Source organism: Bactrocera latifrons, unplaced genomic scaffold (assembly GCF_001853355.1).
Source record: "Bactrocera latifrons isolate USDA-ARS-PBARC rearing strain unplaced genomic scaffold, ASM185335v1 scaffold_121, whole genome shotgun sequence".
Lineage (NCBI taxonomy): Eukaryota > Metazoa > Arthropoda > Insecta > Diptera > Tephritidae > Bactrocera > Bactrocera latifrons.
In genome coordinates this window covers 625,304-641,042 of record NW_017534642.1, presented here as the reverse complement: position 1 = coordinate 641,042, position 15,739 = coordinate 625,304, and the positions used below count along the sequence as shown (strand labels likewise).

Here is a 15,739-nt window from a genome sequence, read left to right as displayed (position 1 = left end):
TTTTGCTATTGTAATATACTCTGTATAGAATGGAATGGTAAGCAGTATATTTTATTTTATAGTGAAATTCACTCATTTGTCTATTACAAAAAAGTGAAATTCAGACACTTTTCAGCGAGGCAGTGGAATTTAGAGCATTGTAGAACTAGTTTAGAACAAAATGCTGAACTACGTGAAATCAGCAAAAACCGTTGACAAAAGTACGCTATTACACCCTTCACAAATACTTCCTTATCATAATCGTTCAGTTTGTATGGCAGCTGTATAGTGCTCACATCTGAACAGTGCCTGAAGGGATTACATCATTGCCTTATATAATATATTATCCGTGCCCAATGATGTGAATATATCTCCACAAATGAAAAAGTTTGCCATAGAACCATATGATTGCGAACGTTAAGCTTTTATGGCAACTATACGCTATAGTGATCCGATATCGCAAATGATCCGACAAATGATCAACGTCTTGGCGTTGTAAATCGACTAAGTTCATCGTGCTGATCAATAATATATATACTTTTCAGTACTTCAGACGTGCCCTTTTGGGTGTTATAAACCTCGTGGCGAACCCTGTTCTCGGCATAAAAATATACATATATTTTTCACAAACTAAAGCCTTAAATCATGGACTTGTATGAGGTTTGACGTAAATTCTTGCCAGAATTTTATGATTTCCATTTTTTCCAATTTGAGTTAGGATAATGTGTATTAATAAAGTGTATAATAATTTGTAAAATTAATTGATTAGATTAGCGATAAGTATTTCTTATTTCATCTGTAGAATTAACAAAACTATGTTAAATTCTAAAATGTATCGATTGCATTTTTTCAAATCGATATACATAAATGTTAAATGGTAGCTAGTATACACGAAAATTGAACGTCGCATTTAAATATACTTATATCGATGCAACTATCGATATGTGTCAGTTAATTTGTATTGAAATTTTTATCAATTTTTATGTAAATGTGTTAATTGTTAAATTTATCGATTATAATATCGATAAATTTTTGCAAAATAGATCGATTTTGATATCAATACATTTTGACTTGTTTTTAAAATCAATATATAAAGTTAAATCATACTATGCAAATACATTCATACCGATATACGATATATTTAACACGATTTTTATCGATATTTTTCATATTTCGATATACAAATTGTATGTAGACAATATTCCAACGACAATCGCTCTCCTTTGCACTCTAACTAGACGCCTTAGTTAAACTCTCCACGCGGCTTTCCTAACCTTGAGTCTTGGAACCATCGACAGGTTATCGATATTGTGATATTTTTGTAAACTTTATTTTACTGTCATTACAAGCGAATTCAACAACGCAAAAGTGTACTCTCGTAGTTAAACGTGCTCGAAAAGTTCTTTCTACGAAATCAAATAAAATTCGAAACTCCGCGTCATTTCGCTGAATTCGGTATCTTTCCCGCACTAAAAATTTGTTTATCTAAATTTGTCACATTTTGCTAATAAAATACTGAAATCAACTCACAAATAATCCAGCCATCCACCCAATCCAATCACACACTCATACGCACGCACGTACTTTGCAAACGAATCCAAAATTTAAGCATGTGTATGTGTGCGTGTGTGCAACTAAAAGGATTTGATAGTTCGATATGCTTGTATGCGCCTGGAAATATGCTTTGGCGGAAATTGGGTCATTTGTTGTGGGTGCGTATGTGCGTGTGTGCGATTTTGAGCAGTTTTATTTGTGAGCCCCGAAATCCACATCAACTGCATCAAATGAATTTTGCTTGCACAAAAACGCTGCGAATTCGAAGCAATTTCAATATTCTTCCTTTCTTGCCACTGTTTCTTCTTGCTCGTACGACATCAACGCGCTTATCAGTTGCCAAACAGCTTAAACACATACCGACAACGTGCGTGCATGCAATAAATGATAAAAAGGCCTGTAGGGAATGATGTGGCACAGTGATATGCTGATAGTGCTGGAGATAGTTTTCCCGGGTTTTGACTTTGCTCGTTGGAAGAAAGGTAGACTCTGCTATCGGGCAAACAAATTGTTGGCCATTTGTTCTGAAGAGCGAAAGCAAAGTCAACAAGTACAAATGCTCAAGCCTTGCACATATATACACACACACAGTGATGATATACGAGAAAATTAGAAAATAAATGGAAACTAAGAAGCGTGGCATAAAGCAAAAACAAAGCAAAAAGGTTTTCTCGTAGACGCATCTAGGAGCGCTGTGCGAAGACAGACGTCAAGCTTTTCCTGAAATTGCTAATGCAAACAGTATGTGCTTCTTCATAGAAAGTTATGCAAATACTCGATATGCGCGCAAGTGCGCGTGTGTATGTGTGCTTGTGTGAGCTTCTGGGAAATGAAATTGATGCGTTATTAGAGCGAAACTTGCAAAGAATAAAATGAAATGAAGAGAAGTATGCTGTAATTTGAAATACAACGGGCAATAAAAACGGTGAAGTGATGCGCCGAACAGGGTATAATATAATACAAAAATTTTGCAGAGAACATGATTGTGAAAAGCAGCAATAAATATATATATTTTTTTTGGCGAAATGTGGCGAATTCGAAGGATTGACCAATTTTATAATTTTAAAAAGCAGAAATCATTTTAAAAGCTTTCGTAGTTTGCTGTTATATTTTGGATAAGTTTTTAGATATAGTGATTCAGTGCCTTGGGCAATAATACATGCCAAATCTCATGAAGATACCTTGTCAAATGAAAAATCTCTCCATATATGCACTAGATGCAGATCGTTCAGTTTGTGTGGCAGCTAATTGCTATACATAGTGGTACCTGGTTAAAAACAAAACTCAAATTTAAGCCATATCTTCAAGCAGCAGGCACACTGATAGCTTCCATTGCTCAATGATAGCTATTTTTTCGTTAAAATTCTTCGGGATCGATTTTTTTCAGAAGCTTGAAGCTTACATTTTAAAATTCTTCTGGAACGATATTATATATAATTATATATTATATTTCGTTGCCAAATTTTTTCATTAAAGCTTTAAGCTCTTCATTTTGCTTTTAGCCTTTCGAGTTTTAAGTTCTTCATAAAGCTTTTATAATAATAATATAAACTTGCTATAAAGTTTTGATTGACAACCTTTTCAGTTCTCAGTTACACTTATAAATATCTGCTAAGTAGCTTTCAGATCTTTGAAGCTTTAAACTGCTTTTTTGGTTTTAAAAATATTACAATTAATTCCTTGTAGTGATCTGATAGCTTTTCTTTCCTTTTATAACTTTGTTACAAGCTTGTTAGAAGCTTTAAGCTCCTCATAAATATTTTATAACAAAAATGTTTTCACAGTAGACTTAAGTTCACTTCAAAGCTTTAAAGCCATTACTTGGTGTTCTCAGCTTGTAGATCGCTAAAAAATAGCTTTTGGTAATGTACAACTGTATAAGAAGTTTCTAAGATGCTTTAAGCTTTTTTGTAGATTTAATATTTTTGCTTCAACAAATATTCCATTAATAGATCTTTAGGCCTTCTTTCAATTTAATTATATTTATAAAACTTAATAAGCTTTAAAGCTTAATCTTCTTAAAATTCTTAAGTTAATAATTTATTATTTTAAATACTAATTTTACAATCTTTCAAGTTTGGTTTTCGTTATAAACTGTAAGCTCTTTGTATGGCCTTGCTCGAATAGTAGCTTTAAGCTTTTTGGTAGATTTAATATGTTATTTTTCATTAAATACTCCATTAAGTGATCTAAAAACCTTTTTTCAATTTTATTGTACTTAACAAACTTAATAAGCTTTAAAGCTTTTAAGCTCTCTCTGTTAAAGTGTTAAAGTATTGGAAAAATAATTTATTACTTTATAACCGAATTATATTAAATTTTACAAGCTTTAAGTTTCAAGTTTGGTTTTCGTTATGAACTTTAAGCGCTTTGTAAGGCCTTACTCGAACAGTTTTGCACGCTTCTATGTCCATAGATCACTTTTTCAATTTAAGGAAACTTTCTTGTACTATTTTTTATTGTTGTTGGTAATTGAAAGCTGTTGTGGCACATTCTCGCCTGCCTGTGCGAAAAAATGTTCAATAGTAAAGTAGTTGGATATGAATATGTCTATAAGTTTTCCATATCAGAAAACGAATGAATTTCTAGTGCGAGAGTATCTTTGAAATGTTGCGCATACGGCATGGCGTACTATGAAAATTGCGTGTGGAAATAAATAGTGCGAAAATATCAAATATATTCAAATGGCGGTTGGAATTGTGTGCACAAGTGCTGGACGTGACAGTGGCTCAAATGGTGCCAGCCGGCACAATCGGCGGTGCAAAGAGAAAGCAGCGCGGTGAGCAGCAAATCTAAGAGAAAACTAATATCTTGGCAGGCGAAAGTGGCAGTCAGCCGACACGCAAACAATTGAAAACGAGCTGAGCGAAATGTATTTATTTGCTTGTCTAACTTGCGATGTGTGTGTGTGTGTATGTGTGTGTAAGTGTGTGAGTGAGTGTAGTGTGCGGGCACACATGAGTAAACCTGAAGGTTTCTGTGATGATATGTATTATGGCCGCACATACGCTCAGCTTGGGCTTACCCGCCGATCAACTTGCCGCTTGCCCCAATGCAAATCTAATCAGATAAACATTTCCAACCATTTCGACAAGCCCGTGCTTGCTTGCATATACAACAAGCTGAATTTAGATAACAAATTATATGGAAGCCAGCAAGTCACACAGCGCTGCCACAAAATAACGGAAAATAAGCACACGGCTAAAGAAAATACACAGCAAAGAAGTAGCTAAACAGAAATAAATGCGAAAAGCAGCAAGAACAAACGACAACAGAAGATTGGGAGAAAGTGTGTTTTTAGGAGGCGAAATCCTTTTGCTTAAGTAGTTGTAAATGCGTTGCATGTGGGCATAATCAGCAGGTGGAGCAGCAGAAATGACAGCGTATGCGTGTGTGTGTGTGGGTATGTGCTAGGGAGTCTTTAGTCCATACGAGCAGTACTAACCGCAAACCAACTGTAGTCAGTCCGAAAGGTATACCTCATGCTACCCAAATCTCAGCTCGCGATAGCGTGGAATCCACAACTTGGTATACTCGGCCGCCTGCAACCCGCGCGCACCACCTGCGCTGTTGTGGCAGACGTGTTGCGGCCTCACTTTAAGTTTATCACGTAGCAAATGCGTTAGGCTTAACTGCGGTCGGCCGTGAGTGTCAGCCAGCCAGGAAACCGCAGTATCCACAGCAAACCAGCCAACTACTGACCAAGCGTAAGCTCACGTCTGTGCTGGTAATGTAAATGCCCCACACGTATTTGGCGCGCCCATACAAAGTCCACCACATAGGTGCTCACATAAGCTCGGCTAATAGAAAAAAAGGAGTAAAGTATGCAGTCACAGTTAGTATCGTCAGTCGTATAAGTAGCAGTAGATGCTAAGAGCGACTGGTGCTGTGCCAAGTGTGCATGGCGTGCCATGCTGCCATGCAAAGCTCAGTGAAACAGTTGTGGTTCTTCTGACTTCGCTCTTCAGGTAGTCTAATTTACTGGCGAGAATATTTATTTATCTGCGCATATATTCGGAGCTTCTGACTGCACTAATTCATGAGCGTATTCGCATCATGAGCGTATAAATAATCACAAGTGTAGATAAAATGAACCCACGGGGATCCTACGTTCATCGTAAAAATATGAAATTATCATGAAATGGAGTACTCTGAGAAAATTCTACTAAAAGATACTAACAATACTAGGTTTTAAAATCGAGAGCTCTGCCTGAATTAACTAATAGTGGTAGAGAGAAAAGCGGGTTAGGACCCCAAATTTGGCTGGCTTTTCGAACTCCAGCATCGCTCTTATTTCGGCTACAAAAACCCATATAAATTGTGCAGTCGAAATTTTTGGTAGACGTTACTATGTTATGTTATGTTCGCTATGTTATGTTATGTTTGTTATGCCATGTTATGTTATGCTATGTGGGTGTGCTGTGCTATATTATGTTATTTTGTTCTATGCTTTGTTATGTGATGCAATTCTATTTTATGATATGCTATGTTATATTATGTTATGCTACCTTTTGTTGTGCTATGCTCTTCTACAATTGTTGCACATTTTATACCTTTTGCCTGAACTTGCCTACAGGGTCTGCCCTAAGACTTGCATATCATTCATATGTATGCGTTGATGCGCCTTCGCTTGTTCGTATGTGACTCACTCAAGCACACACTTTGCATATAGACTGATGAGCGAACCCTTACTCGTGCATGCTATGTGTAGTGATACCAAAATGTGGCCAAGAGAAAATTATCGCTGACGCAGAGGTTGAGGCTGGGCAAAGAAAAAAGAAAGTGAAAATAGTATCGGTGAAGGACAGCAATAGGCAATTGAATGCTTGTAGTGTGCATGCCAGTTAAGCAGACACATATACATGCGTTAAACTTGTGATGTGCGTGCGTTTTAAATGCGGTTGAAAATTGAAAATGCGGATTCAAATTTTTCACATTTTATCCTAATCAAACGAGCTTAATGGGCCGAGTGCAGAAGCCAAAAAGCAAGCGAGAAGTAGCAAAATTGGAAAAGGGACCCTGCAAAGTCAAGCTGCCGCACACCACATACTCGAACTCAAGAATATAGTGGCTGGCTGGTTTTTGTAACATTTTATTTAAATGGTAGCATAGTTTGGGGCGCCGCGGACCACATGACATACTACACACACATACACACACACGCTCTTGTTGTAGACGCCTTGTGTGCGCGCTGGATCGTTTTCAACTGATTTTATTTGCTGAAGTTGGCAAGTGATGGATTTTGTTGTGCGTTGCGTTCGGCCGTTTGATTGGAATTGTTTGTGGATTGTAACGAAAGCCTTTTCATATCGCCTTTTTTTTTACTTATTTCTTGTTTTGTTGTAGCGATATTTATACGAAACACTCGCTGGCTTTGATTTTATCGTGGCGCTGTATTGGCGATTTTTTACCATTTGGCAGTCGAATAAAATTTATTTGTACTTCACTTTGCACTCTCTACATGAATTTTTTATTGCGATTTTTTTTTAGTATTTTTTTTTTTTTAATATTTTTTGCTTCTTTTATTTTATTCTCCAGCTGTGGCGTTCGCAACGCTTTCGCGCTATTTGAACACGCTTTTTATAAATTTTTATTTTGTTTTACATTTATTTTTCGTCCTACAAGAGTTCACTTGCGCCCGAATCGCAGAGTTGCCGCATCGCGTCGGCATTTACGTCAATACCGTAGGCTTACGGCGTGCTTTTTGATGTACTCTCAACACCAATACCGGTTTTTTCTTTGTGTTTTTTCCCTTCCTCTTCCTTCTTCATTCTGCCACCGCCTCACGCCCCGCGCTTCGTGCTTTGTTCTGTCGGCACTCGGCATCGTCCGACTTTATCATAATGAAATTCATGCACACTTAATTTCCATGTTGTGTCAGTGTCCGTTGTTGAATAGAGTTGCCGGACCGAATAGGAAAAAATCAAAACAAAAAACTATTAATGGCAAACAAATAAAAACGGCACGCACAAATAAGTGTGGAAAACTTTGTAAACAAATACTTATGCATACATACATGTGTATAACTGCATATGTGTCTGTATGCCTGTATTTGTTATGCTGAAAGCCAGCCGAAAGCATGGCTTTCCATTTATTTTTAACTCACTTTCTGTTTAATGTAGTCCGGGTAGTGATTTATCAGCGCCTTTGATGGGCACTTCTCGTGTGTGTCGTTGTTTGTGTCGGCTTTTTGCCGTTTTTGTGACTTTTGCTTCCTTAATCTTTCTTGTTATTTTCTGCCGCCATTGACAGGGTGCTGACATGAAAGCACTCAATTTCGATTGGGGCATGTTTGATAGTGTGATAAGAGCCGCGTGGAGGGGATTTGTTGGGGCAGAAATCTTAATTTTTTTCACAAATACTTGTGATCCAAAAAAACTGTTGAGCTTTTGACAGCTTTTTTCTTTATTAAATATTGGAAATATTTTCAATTTCAGCTTATTCCATCAGTGTAAAACTTTTCTGGTTTCTCGGCGAAAAATTGCGACCAGAAACTTTGACATGCTTCTCTTAAAGCGAACTATACTCCATTAAGAAAGTTCTGCATTGACCGAAACAAATTGTAGGCCGATGGTGCAAGGTCAGGGCTGTGTGGTGGATACATCAAAACTTCCCAGCCAAGCTCTCCCAGTTTTTGCTGAGTCATGGAAGATGTCTGTGGTCTAGCGTTGTCCTGATGSAAGACAAAGCCCTTTCTGTTGATCAGTTCTGTCCGTTTTTTCGATTGCTTGCTTCAATCTCATCAGTTGTTGACAGTAAAATGCATAAACAATCGTTCGACCAGGCTGGAGCAGCCCATAGTGGATGATTCCTTTCAAATCCACCTAACACTCAGCGTATCTTTTCGAGGCTTTGCGACCATTTGTTGTTAATGTCGTATTCGATCCTCGTTTCGTCTCCTGTTACCATTCGCTTCAGAAATGGTTCGACTTCATTTTGTTTCAGCAAAGAATCGCAGATATTAATTCGGTCCATTAAATTTTTCATAGACAATTCATGTGGTACCCAAACATCGAGCTTCTGTTTTAACCAGCCTTTTTTAAATGACTCAAAACTGTTTGCTAATGAATGTTAAGTCCTTTGGCTGCTTATGTGACGGTCCTTGTCAGTCTTTTCTATAATTAGACCGGCTTCTTCAACGATAAGTCGACCAGAGTAAGGTGCATCTTTCACATCGAAATTTACAGAAGTTAAGCGAACGAGACATTGTTTTGTTAAACGAACTATGCTATATCACATCGTCTCCGTAAACTTCTCAAATTTTATTGGTGGTTTGCGTGGCATTCTTCCCTTTTTTATACAAACATTTCAAAATATAGCGAATTTCTTCATTATTTCCACACATTTTTGAACATTTTTTCAACTTCGCCGAATTTTATTTGTTTTGGTTAGATGAAGCTTAAAATTTCATGTTATGACACAATGTGATTGGTAGCACTGGAGATATACGACTGCAAAGACATTTATTGAAAAAATACAAAAGAAAAATATTGAATATAAGCTGCTGGTTTTAAAGTAGCTTACCCTAATTTTAGTTAAAACTTTTTTTTTTGTTATTTTTCCTCACGAATTCACCCACCGCAAAAGAACATTGCTATTTCCTAAAAGAAAATATTTAAAATATTTTTTTCTCTCTCTCAAATTTCGTACTTTATAAGCTTCTTAAGCATTTTCTCCTTAAACCACACAAATAAATATATTATTTTCCTTAAATTTCCAATAAAAGCCCACATTTTCATCATTTAAATCGTCTCAGTGTATATCATTTGGCCTTCAGCTCACAAAAAATAAATAACAGTTCAACATTTTCAGCCGCAAATGTTGCGATTTCTCCATTTTCTGTACTTTCAATTACAAAATTTCAACTTTTTCACACCTCAATGACTGCTATTATTGCCCATAAGTACTTTACCTGTATTGAGCAGCCCATAAACACCAGAACAATAAAATGGCAAAACGTGAAAAGTGAGAAAATAATAATAAAAGTAAATAAAAATATGCCTACAATAGAGAATTGCCTGAGTCTAAAGGCACATAGCAACTAACCTACATATGGACAGTCTCATACAAACGCACACACACACATATACACTTGGGCTTTGAACAACAAGTCGTTGAGTGATTGGCAAATTCAACTAAGTGGAAGTAGCCAATTTTCAATATTAACTGACCTCATGCTGGCGGAGCGGCGAAGGACTCCTTGTGTCCCCGACCACACGCTCACCTGTAGGCTGTCCCAGCCTCTAATACGGAGTCGAGAACAGTATTTACACTGTTGCTGCTAAAAGTATGCGTACAAATCCATGTTCTACAAAATCTCATTAAAAATCCATAGAAAGTGGACAATACAAACACATACGCACACACACACACACACACACACACACACAATTTACGCACCAGCTGTGACCCGCAGGTGACACCCTCATTTATTAACCTTTGAACATGATAGTGAATGCGCCGGCGTTTGAATGGGATGCGTACGGTTTGTTCAAGTGTTTGTTGGCCCATTGAGCTTTTAAATTGTTTGCCTTACTCACTACGAGCCAATATGTGTGCTTGTTTTTGTTTTTGCTTACTTAGTGTGTACTTACTATTTTCTAAATGCGAGTATGTCGGTGACACGCTTCATGCAATTTGGAGTGAGCGCATGTGTTAACTGGAAGAAAGTGTTCGAGTGTGTTTTCTGTGCTCTTTATTGGCTCTAATAAGAATGTGATTCTAAGAAAACGCCTTTGGTTCCTTTTAGATAAGTTGAAGAGGCAAAACCACACTAAAGCGCTTAAAGTTTAGTTCAAAATGTTAGAAGGTGATAAGGCAAAAGAGAATAAGTGCCTAACTGTTCTTTCGTTAGATAAGTTGAGTAGGCAGTGAGTTGGAAGTCTTTGGAATATTTTTTTTAGGAAGGCAATCCTCTAGAATTATTCTATGGACCTATTTGTCTGGATTAGAAAGTCAGAGAGAGTACAAAATGAGAAAAAGTGAGGAGCAGAGAGATCTGAAGATAAAAAGAGATACATACCAAAAGGGATTGTTTTTGCTGCTTTTAAATACAGGGTTTGTGTGGAAAGTAATAGAACTGAGTCGAGAGCCGGGGTGCATGCTGCTTGGATCCCCTTTCATCGGCCTTTTCAGGAAAGCACACAAAACCAAAAAAAGGCCGTTGAGCCACATCTGGTCTGTCTGCCTTTATTAGATAACCGTTCACAAGAAAGACCATTTGAGCCGGGGCATTATCGTGATGCAACTTCCAAGCGGCTGCGATATCTGTCATGGGTTTACCTAGGTAGATCTGAGAATTGGATTAACTTTGTTTATGCTAGATCAAGCTCCCATTTTTTTTTTGGATGAAATAAGATCATAAAGTAGTAGCGATCTCTGTTGCCACTATAGTTTTCAATGACCCTTGCGAAAGAGTTAATAATTTTACTTGCAGGCCATAAATTTGTTCGTGGCGGTTACGGTATTTTCAATATATATATATATTTTTTTTTAATAAGTTTTGCTACTTTTCGAAATCTGTGCCCTAAATAACCGTAGCAGACCTGATATTTCACTCTTCCACTTTGCCTCTTTAAGTGTGCCACACGCCTTCAGCGTCGATGGGCACATTCGGCTTGTCACATTGAAATATATCTCGTTCGCATAGTGCTCATTAAAATTTAGCATGTTTTCGCGTGGACTCTCACGAGCGTCCTACTGCATGCTATAAATATTTTCGAAGGACAGCCTGTCGTATACGTGATATCTTCAAAATGTTGTGAAATGCGACTCTGTGTGCCTTTTTGCTTGCTGCCACTTTTAGTTTCTGGAATTGCTTTGTGTTTCTTCTGCTGCCGAAATGTTTTATGCTCATTTTCTACAATGACTGCTTGTTGATTTTCGTACGCCTTGTTTTGCGCTCAATTTTCGTGGTTTCAATTTAACTGAGCCATTGTTGCTGTTGTTGTTTAGATGGTGAACAGACCAATTTGAAATAATACCAAGAAAGTGCGCACGTGTGCCGCAAACAAAACTGCAAATGCTTAGACTCACGGGCCGACTGACTGCTCGGTTGGCTGAGGCACGCCGGCTGACAGCCGCGTGACGCGCGCGGCTTGGTCGAGGGAGTGCAAATCAGACAAAATTGAAATGAATGGCGCAAAAGTGAAATAAGCGAGCAGCGCAGCTCAGGTAAAGAAAGCCGTGAAATTAATGTCTGTGCCTGGCGTTACATGAAGCCGTAGAAAATGCGCAGACACGCGCCAAATGCACAACAACAACAGCGCCGACGTCGCAACCGGTGCACCACTAAATATTAGTTTATATTGTATTTTTGTTCATGTGGGTGCATGTGCGCCAGCCAAGGACCGCACACACCCTCACAGGCACGCCGGCCACAAAACGTCCACTCAACCAGCTCGCGCTAAGCCCTTGGCGGCGCGCTGCAATCAGGTCAACCTGACCCGGAGTGGCTCACGCAAATACCAGCGCATAGTTCCACATATCCACCCACGTGTGCATGCTTTTCTATTATCTATCTGCTAACTGCTCTGCGGCGGCCAGAGCTAAGCGCGGCACCTGCACACTGCAGCTTAGGTCACCAAGCCTGGCGCCCGAGCTCCGGCTGCGCGCACTCGCCTGCTGTGGCCCAATATGGGCGTAGCAATGACCGCATTTCAATATTCGTATTTGGGAGCGCGCCACACAGCGGCGGGCGTCGTAGAAAAACATTGCAACAGCGCTACACCAACATACACACACACATACGCATACCCACAAATACCGGTGCACTTGTGCATTTGAAATGCGAATAGTCGAATATTGCAGCCATGGATTTAATTGTTAACTCGACCAAAATTGTTAGCCCGGATTTAGATGCGTGTGTATTCTCGCCCGTGTGTGTGTGCGTGTGTACACAGCGTGTTGCTTGCATCGGAATTCGCAGCGCAAACACAGCAAAACTATTAAATATACAATTTGGCCACACATGAGCTCAACATTTATGGTTTGGCATGCCAGCACGTTTCGCATAACGGCAAATCAGAGCTGTCTGCGGTACTTGGAAATACAAAATATTACAAATTCTTGGAAAGCACATGGAATTTTCAAATCCGCATTAAGAAAAGTGCTAGTTGAGCGTTAAAGTTAATGAAATATATGAAGAAAAACTTGTACACAGAGTCGACCAGAGAGACTCATATGACCTTTTACCATGCCATACCTCACCATGCCAGAGCAGTATTTCAGGAGATCTTACTCAATCCGGGATATCTAATGTCAGCAGACGGTTAACACTTTTTGATCGAGTTTGTGTCAAGTGGTGTCACATTGAAGATAAATCACATATAAAAATAGAGTCAGGTCGGTTGGATCTTTTTTTCCATTTCCTGCGAATGGTTGTAGGACTTCATCCCTCGCAAGTCGGCCTTCAATAAGTAGTCTGAGTGTGTTAAAGCATAGATAATTTGAGAGGTGTGACGGGAATGAGAGCAGTCTGAAGTGGAAGATCACGATCTAAGGAAGGCATTCGAATTTTGCTAGTTAGAGTTTACATAAAACGGTTTAAACTCAAGTTTAGCCTGAACCCAGTATAAAAAAATCGTTCGATCCGTTCCCACGACAGTCGGGTCTTCGTAACCAGAACAGCCAAGGATCGGCAACTCGGCAGAATTCATCCGCTACAACAATAACAACAACAAATTAGTCGTATCCCAACGACAGAACGTACAGTTCAGTCAGACAAACGATCTAAAGAAATGGTTACATCTCAAGCTTTAATACTCAAGCCAACCAAAACTAAGTAACGGTTCGGGAATATGTCGCAACCGAAGTAAACTATAAATACTAAGGGTCCCTACCTCTGAAAGCTGGGTCATGAAGGAAGCGCTCCCACAAATTCCCTTTTTTCTTCTTCTTTTCACGTTTGCCACCCAAAGCCATTCGCATGTGTCATCGCAACGACAACCGTTAACTATAACGATTGTGCTCTCCGGGCGCTGTCGATGTTTGACAATACACAGGACCGTTATATTTGTTTCAATAAAGCCAAGCGTAAATACAATTTTTGGTATTTAACAGCACATGCATAAGTGGCAGTGCGCTTGGTGAACGAGCGTGTGTGCGCGTTTGGGGAGGGGCGGCTTGTGAGCGTGAGTGTACATTTGCCAATAGCCAAAAGCGTCAGCTTTGCGGCTCTCACTACGACTACAATTGCTGCGACAGCAACAAGCCAACATGTTTGCCACATTGTTAGTCAGCTCGAGCGGGTGTTTGCTTTTGAAACAACAGCAACAACGACAAAACTATCGTACGTAGTGGGGCCAAGGGGTTTGGCGTTGGTGAAAGGAGTTTAAAACACATGCGTCGGCATTTGCCTTTTGAGTCGCATTCTATCTTTATACCAGTTTTTGCAGTATGTTTTTAGTTGTTGCTACTTGTTTTTTTGGTTGTTTGCTGGGTTGTCGCTGCTTTCGATTTGGTAATTGCTTCGCTTCGTCGACGTTGCATTCCATGGTGACTTTGATGTTGGCGGCTTCCGGCTGCTGGTTTCCTCTGATGATTGTTTGCTGACTGACATTTGCTGATTTATGCATAATTGTTTTATACTTGAGTGCGTGGGTGTGCGTGTTTTGCGTAAAAAGTCTGTTATTAGTGGTGAGAAACAGCCGACGGTTTTAGTTTGGTATATCAGATTAGTTGTTTTTTTTTGAAGATAAATGGGAAATTAAATGTCCCTTCCAAAAAAATAAGAAGTATTTTTTTTTTCTTAAATTTCAACTGCATATAACAACTTATTAAAGTAAAGCAAAGAAGAAGAGAGCGACATGCCCGCTATATAGTTCGAGTGGTGTTCAACATATGCTCAAATAATACGAAAACAACTGAAAACAAATTGAAAATTTAATAAATCTCGTGCACAAACTTTGCTTCTCTCACTTTTGGTTTCTTCCTGTTTTCGACGCATAAACGTAGCCACCAGTTATAATTTCACTCAATCTAATTTCTGTTTAACGCAAATAAGTAAAGACTCGCTTTATATTATTTCCTCATTTTCTCATTTCCCTTTTTACCAACGTTCAACTCATCTAGTTAATTTTTTCGCTGCATTTTTTCAATAAACTTAAATTTTATTAAAAAGCCAGCTACATGTTTTATTTTTCACAGAAAGCTTAATGTCAATATAAATGCTTTCAAATTAAAGGAAATAAAATAGCCCCGCCATGCGCTCAGCGCTCTTTAATTCTCGTTGCTCTATTTATATATATGTAGAAGTATATATATATATGCGTGTTTGTGCATGGACGTACGTAATAAAAAGTTATTTAATTCTATCTCGCATTACTTTTACTTTTATTACAGCTTCCGGCGACAGACACTCTTTAAGTGATGCAACAACAAAGCAAGCCCTATGCATATAAGTGCTCATAGCAGCTACAAGCAACAAGCCATACTGTGGCGTTATTATGTTTAAGCATTGCGAGAAAAAATTTCGGTAAAAAATGCCAAACTTAATTGCCAATAAAAATGAGTTGGAAAAGTTGGCGACGAAAAAATTAGACTAAAAACTGAAAAGCAAAAGAATTTCTACGAGAGAACAGATCACAAAAGCGCTAAACTCACTTAAAGTCTAAACTTAAGGGTAGTTTTGCATTAAAGCAGACAAATTTTGCTTTTTCCGTGAACACTGAAAGCGTGAGTAACTGCACACTGCCTGTGAGTTCGTACAACTATTAGTCGAAACAGAGTCAACAAGTGATCACTTTCCGGTGCTCATTCTCTCATATCACCACTAATTACAGTGTTGGCCATCGTTGTCGCCTAAGGCACCACGCCCATACGTGGGCGTTATTATGCAGAAGAAGCCACCATTGCCGTTGACCGCATTCATCGGTGGTCCGACGCTCATACACGCCTCGCAATCGGCGATTAGTTCGAGCAGCAGTAGCAGCATTGGCAGCGGCATGTGTTTTCCAAGCAGTAAAAGTGGTAGTGGTGGTGGCGGCTCAAGCGGTGGCAGCGGTGGTGGCGGCGGGTCGGGAGAAAAGCAACGCGGCGCTGGCGGCTTGTGCGGCTGCCAGAAGGCGCCCAAGTCACATTGCATATCGGCGACAGGTGAGCGGCTTAGAAATATGAACAATTTAAATGTAAGAGTGAAAATTATAGTGGTAGGGAGCGTAGACGAATACGGAAAGAGCGTAAATCTGACAAAACAGTGGCGTAAAGA

The 15,739-nt window shown here is 39.0% G+C and overlaps 1 protein-coding gene and 1 long non-coding RNA gene across 2 annotated transcripts in view; both read left to right on the top strand.

Moving 5' to 3' along the window:
• The window catches only part of LOC108978432, a 43,118-nt gene extending 27,906 nt beyond the window's left edge, over positions 1-15,212 (top strand). The window contains exon 3 of the long non-coding RNA XR_001994110.1: positions 14,875-15,212. This is a non-coding gene — a long non-coding RNA (uncharacterized LOC108978432). The remainder of the gene's footprint in view (positions 1-14,874) is intronic.
• Positions 15,213-15,263: 51 nt separating this feature from the next.
• The window catches only part of LOC108978415, a 109,630-nt gene continuing 109,154 nt past the window's right edge, over positions 15,264-15,739 (top strand). The window contains 1 exon segment of the mRNA XM_018948683.1: positions 15,264-15,627. Within this exon segment, the coding sequence (XP_018804228.1) occupies positions 15,366-15,627 (262 nt within the window). The 5' untranslated portion in view covers positions 15,264-15,365.